The 20,784-nt window shown below is 22.2% G+C and overlaps 1 protein-coding gene across 1 annotated transcript; it reads left to right on the top strand. All coding sequences in view use genetic code 6, as the record gives it.

Annotated features, from left to right (window-relative positions):
* Nucleotides 1-591: 591 nt before the first annotated feature.
* On the top strand, nucleotides 592-20,352 carry TTHERM_00467250 (hypothetical protein; the record flags this gene model as incomplete). Its single annotated transcript, XM_001025021.2, has 36 exons — nucleotides 592-2,373; nucleotides 3,665-3,732; nucleotides 3,792-3,869; nucleotides 3,925-4,087; nucleotides 4,148-4,273; nucleotides 4,348-5,111; nucleotides 5,195-5,261; nucleotides 5,395-5,633; nucleotides 5,717-5,884; nucleotides 5,935-6,173; nucleotides 6,244-6,450; nucleotides 6,498-6,592; nucleotides 6,674-7,057; nucleotides 7,112-7,250; nucleotides 7,399-7,556; nucleotides 7,632-8,258; nucleotides 8,309-8,590; nucleotides 8,638-8,779; nucleotides 9,022-9,339; nucleotides 9,390-9,495; nucleotides 9,560-9,863; nucleotides 9,941-10,846; nucleotides 11,020-11,542; nucleotides 11,604-12,611; nucleotides 13,111-15,375; nucleotides 15,452-15,872; nucleotides 16,004-17,047; nucleotides 17,099-17,222; nucleotides 17,285-17,390; nucleotides 17,444-17,789; nucleotides 18,017-18,371; nucleotides 18,439-18,648; nucleotides 18,704-18,937; nucleotides 18,993-19,209; nucleotides 19,408-19,760; nucleotides 19,840-20,352. 36 exons carry the CDS (start codon nucleotides 592-594, stop codon nucleotides 20,350-20,352), a joined length of 15,081 nt encoding a protein of 5,026 aa, XP_001025021.2.
* Between the last annotated feature and the right edge of the window lie 432 nt (nucleotides 20,353-20,784).

The following is a 20,784-nucleotide window of genomic DNA, read 5'->3' as shown; positions in this document are numbered from 1 at the left end:
AAAATTTGTTTAAAATTATACTTTGAATATTGTTGTAACCTAAACTTATTGTAAAAACTATCTTATATTTATAATTTTTATTTAGAATGTAAGTTTCCTATTGTAATTAGTATTTGAGATCAAATTAAGAAAATTAAATAAAATAGAGTAAAAACTAATTTCTTCACCCATTTATCTGATATAAATGTAAAATAATCTGATCAATTTTAGCGCGAAAAAACAATAATTGTCATTTAAAATATTTGAAAAAATAATAATTAAATAATAACAAAAATAAAAGAAAATTAAATAAATAAAAAACTTAAAACTTAATCAATAAAGTTTATTATGCTAAAAGAATATAGTTACTATCTTTTCTGTGAAATACTCAGACTCCACAAATAGATAATCTAAGCATCGTTATAAAAACACTTTCCTCATTTTTAAATTGAGAACTTTCTGAATTCTAAAGAGGAAGATTATATGTATGAATATAGTCAAGATGAATAGGTATGCAAAGAATTCTAATAATATTATAAATCAATATATTTGAATGTCTTTGATAAAACGAAGTAAATGAAAAAAATGTTATAAATTTATATAGTTGACTTTATGAAAGAAAATGAATTAAGTCTCATAAAATCTGGGATAAATAATATGTATTAAACTGATCAACTCATTTTACAATGTTACGATTCCTATTACTTACCTGATTTTTAAGACAATAAGAGTTATTTTGTTGTTGAATTAGAATTTTGTGATCTGCCTTTAGTAAGCTTTAAAAAATAACATAGCGATTTTTTTGACTAAATAATAAATTAATTGATTTCTACTTTTTAATCATACTTTTAAGGTAAGTACACAATCGAAATCGATTAATATGATTTGAGATTAGGAGATTTAGAGTTTTTTATTAAAATTCTAAGTGAAAATCAGATTTGTGTTAAACTTAATTTATTAAGCTTAAAAAGTTATGTTTAAAAGTATTAGGCTTATGAAGAAAATAGTAAAACTAAACAAATTATAATTGAAACTTAAAATATGGAGAATGAAATTAAAATTTCGGAAGATTAGATTTAGAACTTTTTAAATTTGATCAGTAAAGAAATACAAAAATAAGACCTTGTTAAGGAAATAAAAGAATCCTATTCTTATCTTTTAGAGAAATACTCTATAGATATTTTTGAAAATATTTCTTAGCACCCTTAATATTAAAGTTACTAGGTAAAAGCGGATATAGATGGTTGTTTAAACTTGACTGCTATTTATAAATAAGATAAATAAATACCGTAAATACTTGGCTGCTCCTCTAAATTAGCATAAAGCCCAAGCCAATAGAGAGTACCTTTAATAATTGAAGAATCAAAGATGTCCTCCACTCCTCAGGTTGAGAATGTCCAAGGAGTTACAGTAAACTTATAAATTTATAAAATTAAAACTTTTTAAGAAGCCTTATTATTGTAAAATAAATTGGATCGCTGTGCGTTAAGTAAAAGCTGCTCTACATTTAATATAAATAGTGTTAATGTAATACCATGTCAAAATGAATGCTATGTTTTGGTAGAAAAATCTAAAATTTAAAATATTTAAAATTGCATATCTATTTAAGAAATAAATATTAACGAAAAAATTATTAGTATATTCAACTCTTTTAATGCCGAAAATGAAAAATTAAAAAAAGCATTTATTTTCCTACAAAATTTAATCAATTTAAGTCAAGATCTTTTAATAGAAAAGAATGTCTAAATAACTAAAATCAACCCTAGCAATATTTTAGTTGATAAATAAGATGTTTCAAATAGCAAAGTATTTTAATATACTATTGATTAATGCATATTTTTTGAAGATTTCGAATTAGCTTATTAAAATAAAGTGAAATAAGTTTATGAAGTTTTAAAAATAAAATTTATTGCTGCTGATAAATTTAATAAAATGACACGTAGAGAGTACATTTCTTCTGATAAATATATTGAATCATATATTGAACCTTTTTCATAAATACTTAGCTACAATCTAATTTATGAGTATTTTAGGGCCATCTCTCAAAATTCTACAGAAAAGGTTTGTTCATTATATCTTTTGATATAATAATGTTTGAAAGTATTAGAATTGGTTATATTTTCTAGTTAGCATTATAATCTTAAAGTTGTTGATGAATAAAAAAATTCTATATAGCTAATTATAGATTCAAATAACATTTTATCTTTTAAGAAGCTAAATAAGATATTAAATCATAATTAATATCATTCAAAAGAATTTGAGATGGAAATCTGTGAGGATGACTTAATTAATGAGCTTATCATAATTGGTCAATAATTAAAATTTACTGTAATCACAATGGAAATTATTGCTGATTGGGATCTTGATTTCTTGAGTTTAGATATTTTTAAGACAGTACAGAAATTAAATGTTAGTAGCAAAACAAACTTCAATAAAATTACATAATTAAATGAATTCAAAAATATTTAAAAAGTCAATTTTTTTGATGCTTATTCTAAAAGCTCAATAAGAAATATTTTTCAATTTTATAAACTCAAATATCTATTGTTTTTGAGTTATGGTAAGTGAAATATTTATTTAAACGAAATTAATTCCCTATCCTATTATAAACAAGTGTTTACTTGTTATGCTAATATTCAATCTATTTAAAATAAAATAAATTAAATAAACACAATAGTCATATTAATCTAAAAATATTTGAATGAAATAAGAAATAACTTAAATTACATCTCAGTTTTTTTTAATTTAAATAAACAATTTTCTTACATTAAAACTCAAAACAAGTTATTCATTTTATGTGTAAGACAAATAAATATAAATTATAATATAAAGTATCATCCGAAACAAAATAAGAATATTTACATCTTAAAAATTGTGTTATCAGAGATTGAAGGTATTAATATTTTAAAAATATAATTAAAAAGTTTAAAGATTAAAAAGAAATTTAAAAAAGGTATCCATAACAAAAAAATATGAAATTAGATGAGTTTATTTATACTCTGATTTTCATCTTAATTTATATTAGCTTCAATAACATCTCTTAGTTTTTTAATTTTGCAATTAATTTTATTTGGTTAATTTTAATTAAATGCAATAGAAGGAATTGATACTGAAAATATAATATATTTCATTTAAAAATTAATTTTCACCAAATCATCTCAAACTTACTTAATCAAAAAATCAGCTTTGAAATTAGTGTCGACATTTTCGACATTTTTTGGAGTAACATAGATTTAATTTCAAAATTTGATCAGTATAATTTATTGAGTAAAGCTTAAAAGAGCTTTGTTTAATAGGCCTTTCAATCTCCCTTACTTTAATACTTTTTATTTTATTATGGGGAAAAGATTATCCAATCAAAACTAAGATTATAAAAATTTTGGATTTCGTTACCTTAATATCTAAAATTTCAGTGTATAGCCTTGAAAAAGGCAGTACCCTAGGGCGGTACTATACATATATATATAATAGTTTTATTGTTCATTCTAGATTTTAATTTGTAAAATAATTACTCAATTAATAAATTTGATATGTATTGATTTACTTATTTATTTTTGTTAATATTTTAATTAACTAAATAATCTAATTAATCTATTTGTAATATTAGATTTTAGTGACTATAAATTGAATCTCTAATTAAGATTTAAATATTGATTGATTTTAGTTTTTTTTAAATTTTTAAAAGTAGGAGTTTGATAATATGAGCATAATTCACAAAGATATAAATGATATTTTTGCTGAAGCCATTAACTAGTAAATTAATTATTAACTTCACTTCACTTCTCATAATATTTATTTATCTTCAAATTCAGGGGAACATAAGAAGGCGTTTTAAAACAAAGTGAAGATAATAAAATAAAATTTCATTAAATATGGAAAATATTACTAAAGTAATGAAGCAAATTATAAAATTTAAAAGTCAAATCAATATTTTAATTTTATTAGATGGTGCAAGATTTAAGTTGAGTTTCAAAGATAAATTAATTTAGGGGATTCCTTTTTAATTTAGCCACTCCATTTGAATTAGTAGTAGAGTCTTAATTATTCAACAAATATCATTTTGATTTTGAAAAATAGTTTCATGAATTAGTAGGGCTTAAGGACTTAAGTATAGATTTTATTCACATAAATCAATGATTGCTTAATACTTATTATGTTTTTAAAATAGTTTTTATTTAACGAAAGCGCCTTTTAAAATTGTAAAATAAACTTATAAAGTATTTCTACTAATGCAAAAGTAGATCTGCAATTTTGTGATCTTGTAATAAATCTAACTCATAAACAAATAGAAAAGGTTATTAATTAGATTTTTTATTTAAAAAAATTAAATGATTTATTATGTAAATACATTTTAAAATATTTAAACAGAACATTTAACAGAACGAATTTATTGAACTAGATTTGGATGAGCTGGGATATATAAAGTTATACTAAAAGATGGTTTATTATCAAAAAATATAATAAGAATCTAATATATTAAGGAAAGTTGTCACTGTGAAATAAATAGCGAATCCTGCTAACAGAAGCATATCTCCGAAAACTCTACCTTTGCTAGATATTAAAAAAGAGATTTACTCTAAATAAGTTACCTAAAATGGTGATTCTTCATAAATTTTATATTTCAATAACTAAAATCTCTAATTGAAAAAAAGCAACTCATAAAATAATCTCAAAAAAATTGAATAGTAATAGCAATAGCTGCAGAATTCTAACAATATCAAAGTCGTTAAAGTGATCAAGCGGGATAGCATAAAATCAGATTTTTCAAAACTAAATAGATCTCAATCTCCTAAATAAGAATTGATCTAAGATTCTAACAAATTAACTCAACAAAATATTAACATTTAGATGAACAAAAACAATTCACAGAGAAGCATTAAAATATAAAACGGTTCTCCTGTTTTTAGAAATAAAGGAAATAATAAGGATAATAATTTATTTTCATTAGACTATTCCCAAATTTTAAACTAATCTCAGCAACTGCTTGTAGATGAAGGTGAAAACACCAGTTAAGATAATAGTAAACTACCCAATAGCCCTTCTAACAAAATTTTAAATACGTCTGATTTACAAAGAAGCAAAAACATGATCAAACTCAATATCAGTGGAGGAGCTTAATTTAGATTGAGAAGGTTAATATTTATTTATTGAGTTTATAAATCTTTTTTTAACTTTATTTTATTTATCCACATTGATTAAACTTTAAAATAAACAGCACTTCTCCCTTGCAGAGGCAATTCTAAGATAAAAAATTTTGTTCAAACGTTCTTTAGCAACAACATGTAAATTTAATAATTTAAATCATATTTCTTTCATTATTTACCTAAATATTTATTTTTTTCTTTTGAATTTGTTAAATTTAAATTTATTTATTCACTTAAAATTATTTTATCTTAATTAAAAACTGATGAATAGGACAACTCATTTTCTGCTTTAGCTAAAGATGGGGTTACTTTAGTTAAGGGAACATTTGTGAGACATGCTTAGGATTAAAAAAATAAAGAAACTCTTTTAACAAATTAACTAAATACTTTAGGTGCTCTTTAATTTTTTGTTTAAACAATGCTCCCACCTTCACATAGAATAGGAACATTTTATTCTATGCATTGCCTCTACTTATACTTAGATACTCATTCATTTAATATTGCTACTATGTAAATATTTTTAATTTCGCTTCATTTACAATTTAAAGTTTTATTCTTCTTATCTTAAAAAACTTTATGTTAATGCCACATAGGAAGAAAAATGATGAAGAAATCGAAAATAACTTAAAATTTAAAGAAATAAGAAATTAACTTAGAAAGGAAGAGGCAACATTTCAAGATGAATATGAATTTTTTAAGAATAACATGATTCAAAAAGAATTAGAAATGAAAATTCGAAAGAAAATTATAAACATGAAAAAGTATTTATTTTTTTTTTATTGCATTTAAAAGATATAAAATATGAATTAAGGTATTAATAAGTGATGATTGAATAGGTTCCTAAAGAAATTCTTGCTCCATTCAGCACTTAATTAATGAACAATATTCTAAATTTAATAAATTTAAATGAAAATAATGAGTACATCATTAAGTATTTTGCTAAATTAACAGAAGATCTGTTTGCTGAAGTTACGATTAACTATTATCATTCTTTGCAAAAATCTATATTGGATTACATGCTTTTATCAGATGAAATAGCAGTTAAGTTAAGTAAGTTTTTATTATTTTCCAAATTATTATGTTTCTACAAAACTTAATAAATTATTTAATTTATCAAAAGATCTAACTGAAGGAATCAATATTCCTAAACCATATGGAGAAAACGGAATAGAAAACATTTATTTAAGTAAAAGCAGTTAATATTTCATAGAGTAATAAGGATATCAAGCAATAATATCAGATCAGAAAAGACAACTTATTTCTAAAATAGTTTTCTACAATCCAGCTACAATTGAAATATTTAATTTATTTTTAAGATGTGAAAAATGTATGCAAAAATTCAACTATTTTGTTTTAATAATTTTTATTTTATAGAAAACAAGTTTAAAATTATTGATGTAGCTGATTTAGACTCTAAGCTATTCAGTATTAAAGAATTTACTGATCTTTACTAAAAAGGTCTATAATAAGTAAATTTATTACCTTATTAATTAGGATTAAAACTGTTTTTTATAGTATTATTTAATATTTTAAATACATTTTTTTAAAAGTTTAGTAGATTTTTAAGCTAAGAACTTAATGCTTGCTTGATTGATATTTATAGCAAGGTTATTCATGGAGATTCAAAAAACTTATTGGATGAGAATCGAGATAATTTTGAAGAAAATTTTATAAACACTTTTACAAATTAATTTTAGCAATAATTCTACACTTCTTCAGCTCTTCTGATACAAACATTGCTTCAATAAAAGATTTATGAAAATTTGGAAGACTATAAAAGGTTGTTTAAAAAATTCGATAAAGCTCATATAAGAGAAGCAGAAGAAATTATATTTATGCAAGACGATGAAGATATTTTGCAGCAGCACTATGAAAAAAGATTCTTAAAAATAAATCTTCGATTTGATGAAGAGAAAGATGAATTACAATTCGATGTAAAATTAGTATTTATTAAACAATTTAATCAAATATACTATCTTCTACAAAAGACTACTTTGCCAAAAATTAAAGAAGAAATCCTCAATTATTTGAATTCTATTTTGAAATGTGTACAATAAATTGAAAGGCCAGAATATACTATATTTAAGTCTCTAGATATCTTCAATGAATATTCATAATTTTTTGAAAGTAATTTAATATTTTATTTTATTAATTAAAATCAATACTTAGTTTTTTCAAATTTAACTTTGAAATATTTATTAAAATTTTAATTATCAAAAATTAAATTTAATTATTTATACTAATTTTATTAATTTATTATTTTGATAAATATTAGAGTAAAAGCAGTATATAAACATTATAGATTAAGATAGTGAAATCTTCAAGAATGTTTATAGTTACATAGAAAGGATTATTGATTCTAATTTTGTTGAAGTTGCTAAAATATTAAAAATACAGAAGATGTATTGCTAAATTTTTAATCATAAAAAAATGGTATTTATTTATTCTTACTTACTTACTTACCTAATGTATTTTAGAGAAAATAAAATATTTTATATTTGTATTAAGATAATTAAGAAAATTGAAATTGACAATGTGAAGCTTGAAAAGAAAGATATTACTAGAGAATACATTCGAAAAAGAATAAAAAAAATATAGGTCTATAGTGAACAAATTTAAGAAGATTTTTCTCCATTTATAAGGATGAATATGATTGAAGTTTAGTGTTACTAAATGAGATAAACACTGCTTAAAGAGTGCTTTAATTTATAGATGATAATTCTTAAAGATGCTAAAGAGTATTTTCTTTAAAAAGTAAATAAGGTTTAACAAAAAGTTTTAGATGTTATCGAGGAAATCAAAAAACCAATTGAACCTTCAAATTACTAGCATTTAATCAACTTAGAAAAGAAAATACATGAAATTAAAATATTTGAGTATAATGAAATTGTTCTTTAATAGTAAGAACTCAAAAAATGGATTTTCTACCTTCTGGATTATCCTTATAGTTAACTATCTTAAAATGAGTTCAATAAGTTTTATCATCTCACAAAATTGATTTTTTCAATTATCATCATAGCTGAAAAGGAAGAAGTAAGAGTTAAAAATGAAAGAATTCTTGTTGAAAAGGAGCTTCAGAAAGAAGTTAGGATGCTTGAAGGTTAAACTGCAAAAATTAGATAATAGTTATCTGAGGTAATAAAATAATCACGACTTATCTATAAATTAACATAAATTATTTAAAGCTAATATTAAAAGGAGATAACTCTTAGTCAATGCAGGTTATTCAAGAAATTACTGAAGTTAAAAAACAAATATTTAAAGCTAATGATTGGAAACAGTAAATTTAAAAGAATTAATTGTTGGTAGGCTTTGATGTGACACCTATGGAATAAATAGACACTTTCATACAATAAATTATTGCTTTTGAAAGACTTTGGAATTTATAAGCTCTGTGGGAAAAAAACTAAGTTTTGTGGATTAAAGATACTCCTATGTTTAAGTTAGATATTAAAGATATTTAAAACGTAAGTTTTTATTTAAGTTTTTTTATTTTGTTAATATTTCTTTTTAGAAAATAAAATACATGAAAGAAGAAATAGACTACCTTAACAATTTTCCTTTTGAAAAACTGTTCTAATAAGTACTTCAAGACCCTTCAATTTAAAAGTTATTACTTTCTAAACAAAACTAAAATCAGAATATTTAAAACAAAGGTAATTAATTTTTTATATCAAAAACTATTATAATTTTATTATTATTTATCAATTTATACATATTCTTTAAGATATGTCATTTAAATAAATACCCTTGAAATTCTTGTTACTTAATCCTTACAATTTGTTCATAAATTTCATTTTTTGCTATAAAATTTTTGATAAAATAATTGATTAAAATATTTAGAGGGAGTGTTAATTTATTTATTACATAATAGATATTAATTTTATTATATATTTAGGAAATTAGTAGAAATTTGAAGGACCTGTGAAGATTCTCAAGAATATTGAAAAAGATTTAAGTTTATTTGAATTTCATTTTGAACAATTAAGTTATATCACTCATCCAGCTTTAAAGCAAGAGGATTAAGAAGAAATTCAAAATATTGTTTAAGTTAATCTGTATAAAGATAGAGATCATATTGCTTTAAAAAGAGTGATTGACACAAATGTTAGAAAATATTTACCTGAAATAGATCGAATCCTTTCAAGAAAGCTAGAGCTTTTTAACATCGAGTCTACATTAGAAAGAATTATTAAAGACTGGAGCTCAACTAAAAGTAACATTAAACAAGACTACTTAAAATTAATATTATAAAATTTCAAATAGTTTAATTTGTGTTTGATGAGAATGGTCTGGAATACATTGAGCAACAGTAGCTTCTCCAGATTGTTTAAAAAGCTTAAGAACATTAAGTAGAGCTATTTTTAGTTGAGTAATTTTTTTAATCTTTGGTTTATTTTTTCAACTTTATTTATTGAAATATTTTTTATTGAAAGGTCATACGAAAAGAAAGAGTTTGAAGATAAAATACACCAACTTTAAGATAAAATGAAATCAGCTGAGATTCTAGGTACTCTTCTTATGAAAGTACAGGATTTGTGGAAAAGATATTTCATGTTTTTTGATTAAAATCCTGATAATTAAAAGAAAATGCCATTAGAGGCTAGCTACTACAGCGGGATTGACAAAATGTGGAAAATTATGAATAAATTTATGAAAAAAGTTCCTTCTATTTATTAGTTTGTGGCAGAAGTTTAATTTATCGAACAACTCAAAAAGTTTGATTTTATTTTTAACAATGTAATTAATTAATTAATTCTTTTTTTTAGATAATTGGATATTTGAAATTAAATAATAATTCTTTTCATTAAAAATAGATTGAGTTTGGAGTTTAAAGATATATTAATTCAGTCAGATCGTAATGTGGAAAGCTCTTTTATGTGTCAGATGAACAGATTTTTGAGCTTGTGCAAGAACCTAAGAATATAGAAAAGATTACAGAAATAGTTTGCAATATATTTGATAATTTCGATTAACTAATAATTTTGGATGGAATATCATTTTTAAGTTATAAAAGATAAATTTAAGCTGAAAAATTAGTTTCAAAAAAGAATATCTCTAAATTTGATAATTAAAAAAAGAAATAAAAAGGAATACTAAAAAATGCCTAAAAAATAATTAGCAAATAAGACAGTAACATTCAAATTGCAGATTAGAGTTCAAAGAATATACAAAGCCACAGTATTATAAATGGAGAAGATGCTGATCAGGAAAATGTTGATAAAGACTTACTGATGGAGTAGGATTTAAAAAAGGTAACTATGGAATCTTAAGAAAATGTACTACTTGATGAGGATGACATCGAGAGAGAAGAGCTTATCAAGACTATTAGAGAATAAGAAATTGAAGAAATTCGCAAATAAAAGTTTGAAGAAGAGAAGAGAGAAGAAGAGTATTACAGTTAGTAAAAAGAATAAAGATACTTAATTGGAGTTGTTGGAATTAACAATAACTCTATTCTATTCAACCTTCATTTAGATATAAACCTCCTATATGGAAATAGTTACGAAATCCTGAATTTCATTTAAACATAATCATAGATAAAGATGTAATAAGAGATTCACTAGGTCATACAATTCAGGCTCTCGCAGGACACTAACGAAATAACTGATTTCTTTTTAAAAACAATTTTTAACGACTTTATTTTCAGTGCCACTCAAGTTGCAGAGGACTATTATTTTTGGAATAAAATATCTTTTTTGTCTATTAACCAATAGAAAAATGTAAAAATTTTGCAAGTTATTTGCCAAAAGAATGAACAATACTTAAAACTAGATTGAAAAATATTTATTCTTTAAGAGTGTTTGTTATCTTCTAAAAAGCATTCTTCTTATTTCATTTCTGTTTCAAAATTTTTTATTTTGAATATTTTAATTTTTTCTATTGAATTATTTAGGGAGAAAATATTACTTAGTCTATTGGTGATATTTTGAAGTACTATATCGGATATTAAAAGGCTATTTGCAATTATGAAAGAAACAACTCAAAGATTAAACTAATGAAAGAAGTAAAAATACTACAATTAATTTACTACATAGAATGGCTTTAAAGAGAATCTAAAAATAAAGATTTTAGCTCATCTTTAGAATCTTTCGATAGCATAAAGCGCTTCAAGTATAATCTCAATGAACGAACTGGAATTCTGACTCTTTAAATCTTGAATAAAGTCTTTTAGTACGGATATAACTATTTCTCTCCAACCAAAAGAATATTCAGGAATCCTCAATCTGACAAAGTTTTCGTATTTTTGTGCTAAAATCTGCTTGACTTTAAGTTTTCTATTCTCACTCATAATAGATACAAAAAAGATGGAAAGAGATCTATCATTTAAGAATCTTCAATTATGTTTGGAAATTTAGTGTTTGAACTTCATGTTTAAAGAATTTTCAGTTTGAATTACTTTTAAAATATTTTATAAGGTAAACAAACAAATAAGTAAATAAAAATGAAATTTTATTAACAATTTTGTATTAATTAAAGGAATTTGCGCCTGTGGAGATTGGCTTTATTTAGACGGATTTGAAGAAATGAGTAATTAATATTGGAGCTTTTTAAGAACATTTTCAGATAATCTGATTAGGAACAGAATTTTGAATAATGATATTATACAATTCGGTTTACATAATATAAAATGCACTTATTCAAATTAAATCATATGCTCTTATGATAAAAAATCTAAATTCTAAACTTTAGAGTTGGATAACTAAGTAAAAGAAAAATTTAGGATATTAGATATTCAAAAACAAGATGTATTTTAAATTATTAATGCTCTTGTATAGTCAATTGATATTCCAAAATCTGAAATTCTAGGATAAATTTTATCCAAAATTATTTTTTGCATTTCGAAGTATATAAAGGTATAAAAAATTTCATTTACAAACCTTTGTTCAGTGACAGCAATTATAACTTAGTTTAGACTATCAGTTGATAAGTTAGACTAAAAGTTAAAAAATCATAAAAAAATATACTTTTAAAATTGTCTTCAGTGTATAAAAGAGAGTGTGCAAAGTTTCTATCTTTCGTAATTAGAGGAAGAAAGCAAAATTTTAATTTTGAAAATTCTCAAAAATGCCATAAATCCATACAAAAAAAATATAACTAACCTTTAAATCTTTGAGCTGACGAAACATATTAATAATGAAAAAGCTGAAGATAAAATAGAAAATGTTTAAAAAAATCTTAGAGACATCTAAGATGAATCACTAATTAAAAAAGCTATAATTATCATTTTTAGATAAATTGGATATTAAAATCCAAACTTTTACTTAATAGAAAAATGTGTTTCTGTAATTTAAAACATTATGCAAAATAAAGGTGTGTTGCTCTCAGGCTTAAAAGTTAACTACAAAAATTTAGTCATCAAAATTGTTATGATATACTTTGAAGTTTATGCCTATCCCACATACTTAAAAAATGAAGATTATCAAAATATTTTCATTAATGCATAACCTAAATATTTAATGTTTGGATTCAATGATCCTCAAAGAGGTAAATTAATTCATTTTCTCTATTAAAATCATATTTATTTTAATTAAAATTTTTTAATTTGCTTTTAAAACTAAGTTAAAAACTCAAACACTAAGGTTATATTATTAATCAATAATCAAAATAATAAAATATCAATCCTTAAATTTTACATTTATTCTAAATAAATAAAAAAATAAAATTGCAAATTTTTTTTTCTCAATATTTAATTTCACAATTTGGATTTTTAAGCAAAAATTTAATAAAAATAAGATTTAATTAAAAAAATTAAACAAATTAGTAATGTTATTTATGACAGATTGATATAATTTAAACAAAAAATTGATAATGAAATGCCTTCAAAAAATTTAAATAAACAAATTAATTCATTTTGATGAGAAAAATTTCATTTAGAAAAAAAAATGCTTAAATGTAGTTTATTAAAATTTTAAATTAAGTCCTATTTGATTTTTAAAATTTTTGATTTAAAATAGATGTAAAAAATGATTATTTATAAAAATAGTTTAAAGCTAACCTGGGACATTTTTTAGAATTATATAAGAAATTTTAAAGAAAAATAAGAAATAGAATAATGAGAACACGTTTGTCAAAGATCTTAAAAGGAAAATATAGAAAAGAACATCGTTAGAGGTTAAATAAATAATTAAATAGCAAGCAAAATATTAGTAGGAATAATATGCAAGAGGAGAGAAACTTATTGACTTAGATGATTATGATGAATAGCAAAGCTCTGATTCTGAATCTAATATGACAACTTCTTATCAAGTTTATAAAGCAAAACAAAAGGAATATTAATCTTCTTCATCAGAGGAAGAGGAATCTGATGATGAGTCAGATAAGAATTCAAAAAATTTATTTGATATTAGAAATAAAAAGAGATAGCTTCAAAAAAAATAATTGTAACTTTAAAAATCAAATAATACTGAGTAAAGCAATTAAAGCTCTAGTAGTAATAGTTCTTAATCAGAAGAATAGGATATATCTTCAGTTAGTTAAACACCTTCAGAAAGCTCAGAAAGTGATCAAAGTGCATAAAGTAAAACAGATTCAGAAAATGAAAGTTTAGAAAATTCAAATGTAGATTCAATTTTAAGCTCTTAAAAGATTGAAGATAACTTAGAAGCTTCTATAAATTCTTATAGCAGTTATAATAGTAAAGTGATAAAAATGCAAAAATAATAAACTATAAAATGCAATTAGATTTATAGTGAAAAGGATTACTCATAAAAAAGATAGAAAAAGGTAATTAAAAGAATTGTGTTAATTGATGCTGTTTTAGATTAGTAGTTGTGCACTATGTTTAAAACGCCTGAAAAAATTGTTCAAGAAAGTAAACAACAAGTAAACTTAATAAAAAATAATATTTTCCTTGTCATTTCTTGTGAAAATCTTTCAAGGATAGATGTTGATATGATTAATAACTATGGTCTTGTTAATGTTGATTAATCTTGGGATGTCTGTTTTTAGTATGAGCATTCGTACTTTAAAAGCTCTTAAATTCCATAGTTTTTTGAAAATTATGATGTTGAGCTGATTGATTTTTTATTCAATTAAATATTTTAGCCACTTGTAAAATGGATTTGTAGTTACAGTGGAGAATCCTCTTAAGAAAATTAAATGAGACAGATATCTTCAAAGTTTAAAACTAAATTCGATGACTTTAAATTTAATACTACCAAAAAGAGCATTTTTTTAACAAATGAAAACTAGTTTTCAAACAACAAAAAAAACTCAATTACTTCTCCTCTTTTTCAAAATAAATAGAAAGTTTATTCAGATTATAATATTAGTGAAAGTCAGAATACTAACTTTTACATCAACTCTAAAAAAATAATTGATACAGTTTCAGAAAGTAGCATTAGGAATTCTAAAATCGAAGAGAGTTTGTAGAGTGCTTTGAATTAGAGTAAATAAAATGAAGAGCAAGCCCTTTTAATTTAGAATAGAGGCATCCTTATCTTTTAAATATCTGACAAAGAAATGTACTTTTGTTTGACTAGAGTTTTCTCTCTATTTTTAAAACCTTTGTAAGATGAATAAATATACAATCATAGAATATTTTAGAATAATATGAAAAATCGTTCTATTTTGATCATTTAAATGTTTGTATTTTCCTTGGTTTCATCTGTTGGATAACTCATTTAGATTGAACACAGGAAGCTCTTCGACTAATATTTAAAAGACATTCTACTCAAGGATGTAGTTTAATTCAACAAATTAGTCAACAATATAACTCTGCCATAAGAAGCAACACTCTTTGATTTTTACTTAGACACATTTCTTTACAAATTAGTCAAATAAAAAAACAAATAAAATGAATCAAGCAAATTTTAGTTCATTTTCAACTCACAAAAACCTAAAAAAGATGACAGTTAAATTGATGTTTTCCCTTTATATGAATGGAAATCCTATTCTGAATCAGCTAGTTAAGATATTTTAGATAAAAGTAACACTGTAAAGTTATAAAGTAAAGGAGTTAATATTGATATTCAAAAGTTATTTTTTGGCAATACTATAATTATTCCAACTCCTCAACTGGTTAAGACAATATCTATGTTAAATCTTTTAATTAGCAATAAAATAGATGTACTAATAGCCTGCTCTTAAAATTGCTATGGTAGGACAACATATCTTAAGCAATTTGTTCTTTCTAAAAAGTTAGACTTTAATAATAGTATGAAAAAACATAAGGAAGAGACCATGCTTAAATATACATAACTGAGTGCTAACCGCAGATCTATTTTGGATCAAGCCGATACATTATCATGTAATATTTATTTTTTTAATTATTTATGAATATTTATTGATTGCATTTTTTAAATTATTATTATTTTTTACTTTAGATTATCCTATGATGAAGGGAGAGCAAGAAAAATTACTAGATAGAATAACAGGAGAAGAATGCCAATTAAAATAATAAGGAATATTTTATAGGATTAACACAGTCACAAATTATTCTGTTTTTATGAAGTTTTTAACTGGAAACTTAAAATTAACAGAAAATTCAACTTATGTTCCTCCATAACTGTGTGATCAATTAATTATTGTTATAGATGATATTAATTTTTCACCTTTATAGAGTGATAATAATCCTCCAAGTCCCAGTGCTCCTATTTTGGAAACAATAAGATAAATTAAATACAAGCAATAATTTTATACAATTCCAAATGATATTAATTATAACGTTTAGTTTATCAACTAGGTCAAAAATATAAACTTTCTCTTATCATTTAATCCAAATCATCCTTATTAAATATAAAGAAGGTAAAAAAACAAAAATATATTTTTATTATTATTTTTTTTAATTTTAATCTTTTTTTGAATAAAATATTTATTTATTTTAAAAAAAAAAATTACATTTATTAATGAATTTTTATTTAATTATTTTATTGTAGCTTAACGAAATCTTTTCACGTCTACGGAATAGATCAGCTCAATGAAGAAAATTTAGAAACAATTTATTTAAAAACTATTAAAGATAAACTCTTAGATTGCTACCAACAATATTTAGTGTAAATAGAGCATCAGCAAAAAAACTTGCATGGAATAACTGAAAGAACAATTTAGGGTATAAGTACTATGATCAATAGCTATTCGTTAAAAATTGTTAGAGCCACTTTACAATATCACAAAAAATGCTGTGAGTTATTTCCTAAACTTTACAATTAATAGTAATTATGTCATATATTCTAAAGTATTATGGGTTTGCTGCAATAAAGCTATATTATTGATAAAAAATCTTTAGCTTAAATAACTATTTATTTAAATTGGATAGAATACAGTCAATTATTGTAAAAACAATCTGAATTTACAGAAAAAATAAATAATTTATTTAATTAGATATCATAAATTGCTGGTTCGTAATTTTCATATAATTTAAAAGAGTTTTTTACTGAGATTTAAATGGCATAATCTTAAATTAACACATAAAAGTAGAATGCTATCGTTAATCAAGAAAATAATTAAAATAGTTCTAAGTAATTAAATAGATAAACATTAAATCTCGGTATTGAGGAAGAAAATGTCAAATCTGAACAATAAAATGAATTTTCAAGTGATAAATTCCTTGAAGGCTTCATCTTTAAAAATTCTATTTAAAGCATAGATAGCGAAGAATAAAATTTTGAACCTTTTATTTAGTAAAGTGGAAAGTAAGGAGAAACTTAAATAAACGAATTTGAGAAGTAAATAATATGGACAACTGACATAGTTTAAAATTAACAAAGTATTTTCCCTTACTACTTTCGTAAGTAAACTTTTTTTTAAACTATCAAAGATTAAATAGAAAATTATAATCAACAAAATACTTTAAAAATATAAAAAATAATAACTTCTCAATTCATCTATTCATTAATCAGGATAAATCACATTTTAATCAATTCTAAATAAAATATCCTTATTTATTCTTAACCTTTTAGCAACCGAAAAAAGATTCTGAGGTAACTAATTTCAATATTTAATTTTTAGTTAATTATTATTTATATCTTAAGTTTGATTTGCTTCATCAACAAAATATAATTCAAGTACATCAAAACTGACCATATATCTGATTTGATTTAAATTACAAACAAATTAAAAAAATATTTAAGATAAACTGCAATTACAGATGAGAGAGTAATCATCATTTACTGTTTTTTGTTTGAAAATATTTTTTAAAATTTATATTAAATTTATAGTACTTAGTACATATCGATGATACGCCTTACACCTCTAAGCAAATTTATGATGCAATTAGCCAAATTATTTCTTGTCACTCTTTCGAAAATTTCTTTTCATCAGAAGGTAAGTAAATTTTTATAAAATTTATCATTCTAATCTTAAAATATTTAACTTAGAAATAAGATCAATATCATAATAAATGAAGAAGGCTAATGAAAAGTTAAAAAAATTTTCTGATTTTGAAATGTAAGAGCTAATGTATTATAAAATGGTTTAGAATATTTAATACAGTATTAGCTTTTAGCATACAGATATTAAATAAAAATAATAAAATGAAGAAATTTATCCATTTTTTAAAGATCAATTCCAATAACTGTTCTTACCATAAATGACTGTAAACTAGTTACTCGAGTATACTCAACAATATATTGAGAGTTTTGATAATTTAATAGTTTCTTAAAGTTCTTAACTTTATCCCTTGCTCAACTCTATATTTACTAGTATGATTTAGATTTCTGCAATGTAATTTTTTATTTTATTTATTTTTCTACTTTGGTTTTTAAATTTCTAATATATATAACTATGAAATGTTTCATTAAAACCAAAAATTTATATTTAATTTATTTTAATGATTCAAGTGGAAAAATATTTCATTTAAAAATTTAAAGTAAAAAATAACTTTGAATTAATTCTTTAGTTTAAAGTTATATAAATTTCAAGTATTTTAATTGCTGATTATTTAAAAACAGGAAAGACATTATTTCAAACTACAAAATTTTCTAGAGCTATTTATAGATATTGAATAGCATTTTTTTGTAAAGAAGTATTTATTTGCAGAAAAAACTCGATAAAATGTCAGAAATATGTTAAAAAATTAAAGTAATTATAAAGAGTTAAAAAATAATCTAGAGGAGATTATAAGATATGATTCCTTCTATTGAAAAAGAGTAGGCAAGCATTGATTTAATATCAAACAAAATTGATGAATCTCAAACTTTAATTGATTAGATCAAACAAGAATATGATTAAAAAAATTAAGTCTTACAAGAAAAAATAAAAGTTTCAAACTAAATTTAAGAAGAAATAAACATCAAAATTTTACATGTAAATTTATTAAAAAATAATAATCCTTGATTGATTGATTGTTTTATATTTTTTTAATTTTTAAAAGTCAAAATAAAATCTTGAAAACATAGAAAAGTAAGTTATAAATACTGATAAAAACGAATTATATATTCTTAAATAGATGAAGCTTCCTAGTAATACTATGAAATTAATTCTCTAAGGTCTTTGTTTTTTAATTTATCCAAACCCACTAGAAAAAAGAAAAAACCAATAAAATGGTTAAATAGAAATTGATTGGTGGGCAGCATCTGTTAAGGTTAGATAAATTATTTTAATTTTTTCAAGCAAGCAAGCAACTAATTTAAAAATAGATCCTAAATAATCCGAAATTCCTAGAAGATTTAGTGCATTTAGATAAGCAAACTGTAGGAAAAGACCAAATCAATAAAGTCGAAGCGCTTTTTGAAGATAATTAAAAATTTATAAATTCAAAAGTCATTGAAAACTAATAAAAAGGATTAAAAGTCATTTTTTAATGGATGACTTCTTTCATCGATTATCGTAAACTAGAAATTGAGCTTGAACCATTAAAGAATGAATATGATGTAATTTCCTTACATATTTCATTTTTGATTTTTACAAAAATTATTTTGAAAATAGAACGCACTTAATGAGTAAGATATTCTAAACTTGGAATGCTAAGAAATTGCAAGCAAACTTGAAATTGAATAAGGTTCTTTAAGCATCCTAAAAAACACTCAAAATGACTTGATAAATAGAAAAAAAGAAATTCAATAAAAGTTTGATGTTTTAAGCTAAAAAGAATAAATTTTGAACACATTTATAAATGAAGCTATGCAGTTCTTTAATATTTTAGGTAAATCTTTTTTAAAAATTTTAGATTTTATTTGGCATTTTTAAGTAAAATTAATAAGAATTTCTGAAAATAATTAATAACTTTTTTTAAATTCATTTTAAATAAAATATTTTACAAAATTTTACATTGCAAACAAAATAATCTTAAATGAATGAGTCTGAAGAAAAAAAATGATATTTTTTATAAAAATTTTAAAAGACATAGAAAAAATTGAACTGGAATAAATGTAAAAAAACCTATTAAGAGATTGTTGCTATTCAGCTATTATATTAAATTACTTTGGTAGATTTAATAATTCAGATAGAAAAGATTTTAAACTCCATCTTAGGTCTTCTGTGAATGAGTTTAGCTAGCTGGAAGATGAAGATTTACATAATTTGTTAAAGTTTTAATTTGAAGAAAAGTAGATTGAAATTGACAACCTATTTTTGCAAAACTTTAATTTTGATACTTTTTTTATTGAAAACTATTTTATCATAACAAATTCAGTATGCTTATGGACTTTCTCTTATGATCCCTTGAATATTTTAGACCAGCTAAAATAAATTTTGGTAATAAGCAAATATTTTATTAATTTTAATATGCTTAAAGTAAATGGAATTATTATATTTATTTTTATTAAAATTATAGAAAATTGATTTAGAGTGTTAACATTAAGATTAAAAAATATTGTAGGAGCACTTACAGGAATATTCTAGCTAAAAAGTAAAAATTTTAGTTAAAAATGTTGATACAAATTTTGAAAAGAAATATTATAATCTAATTAAAAAAATTTATGACTCTGAAAATGATGAATTTAATTGTATCAACTTTGATAAAAAATAACTCAAAATAAATAAATAATTTGAATTGTATTTCTAAACTAAAAATGAAGACTTCTTTTTATAAAATAAATATAATAATTATAACTTCAATTTAATTGATTTCTCTTAACGTTTGAATTTGGACAACTAGATATACAAGTAGAGTATGTAAAAAAAATTAGAGAAATCATATTAAATTGAAGATATAAAAAAAAATATTTACAACTACATAGAAAATTCATCTGTAGAAAATGAAACAAGGCTCTTTGCAGATGATTTTTTGAAATTAGTTGTGGATTATTTTCAAAAGTACAAAGAAATTAAATAGCTAAATCAATGAATTTGTTATTATTTCTGAAAAGATAAAATTAATTATTTTGTAAAAAAAATAAAAATGTTTATAATTATTAATTTTTGTAGATAAAATACTATTTAGTTATTAAAAAATATATATTATTTTGTTTTATATATTTCTTAGTTAAGATTCTAATATTTTAATTAGATCAAAAATTTAACAATTAAAAACATTTTAAACAATTTAAATTTGATACTATAAATATTCTAAATTAATTTACTACTTAAATGCATATAAAATATATAATAGATATATTAAACAATATATTTTTATTATTTAATAAATAATACTATATTTAAACTTACAAAAAAATACTAAATTATTTTATAATAAGCAATTTCATAATATAATATGTTGGAGGAAATCTAATAGGTAACGTAAATAATTGGGATTGAACTTTTAAAAATTAATTAGGTT

Source organism: Tetrahymena thermophila (genome assembly GCF_000189635.1).
Source record: "Tetrahymena thermophila SB210 genomic scaffold scf_8254371, whole genome shotgun sequence".
Lineage (NCBI taxonomy): Eukaryota > Ciliophora > Oligohymenophorea > Hymenostomatida > Tetrahymenidae > Tetrahymena > Tetrahymena thermophila.
The sequence above is the reverse complement of the archived record's forward strand: the minus strand, read 5'-3'. Positions and strand labels throughout refer to the sequence as shown.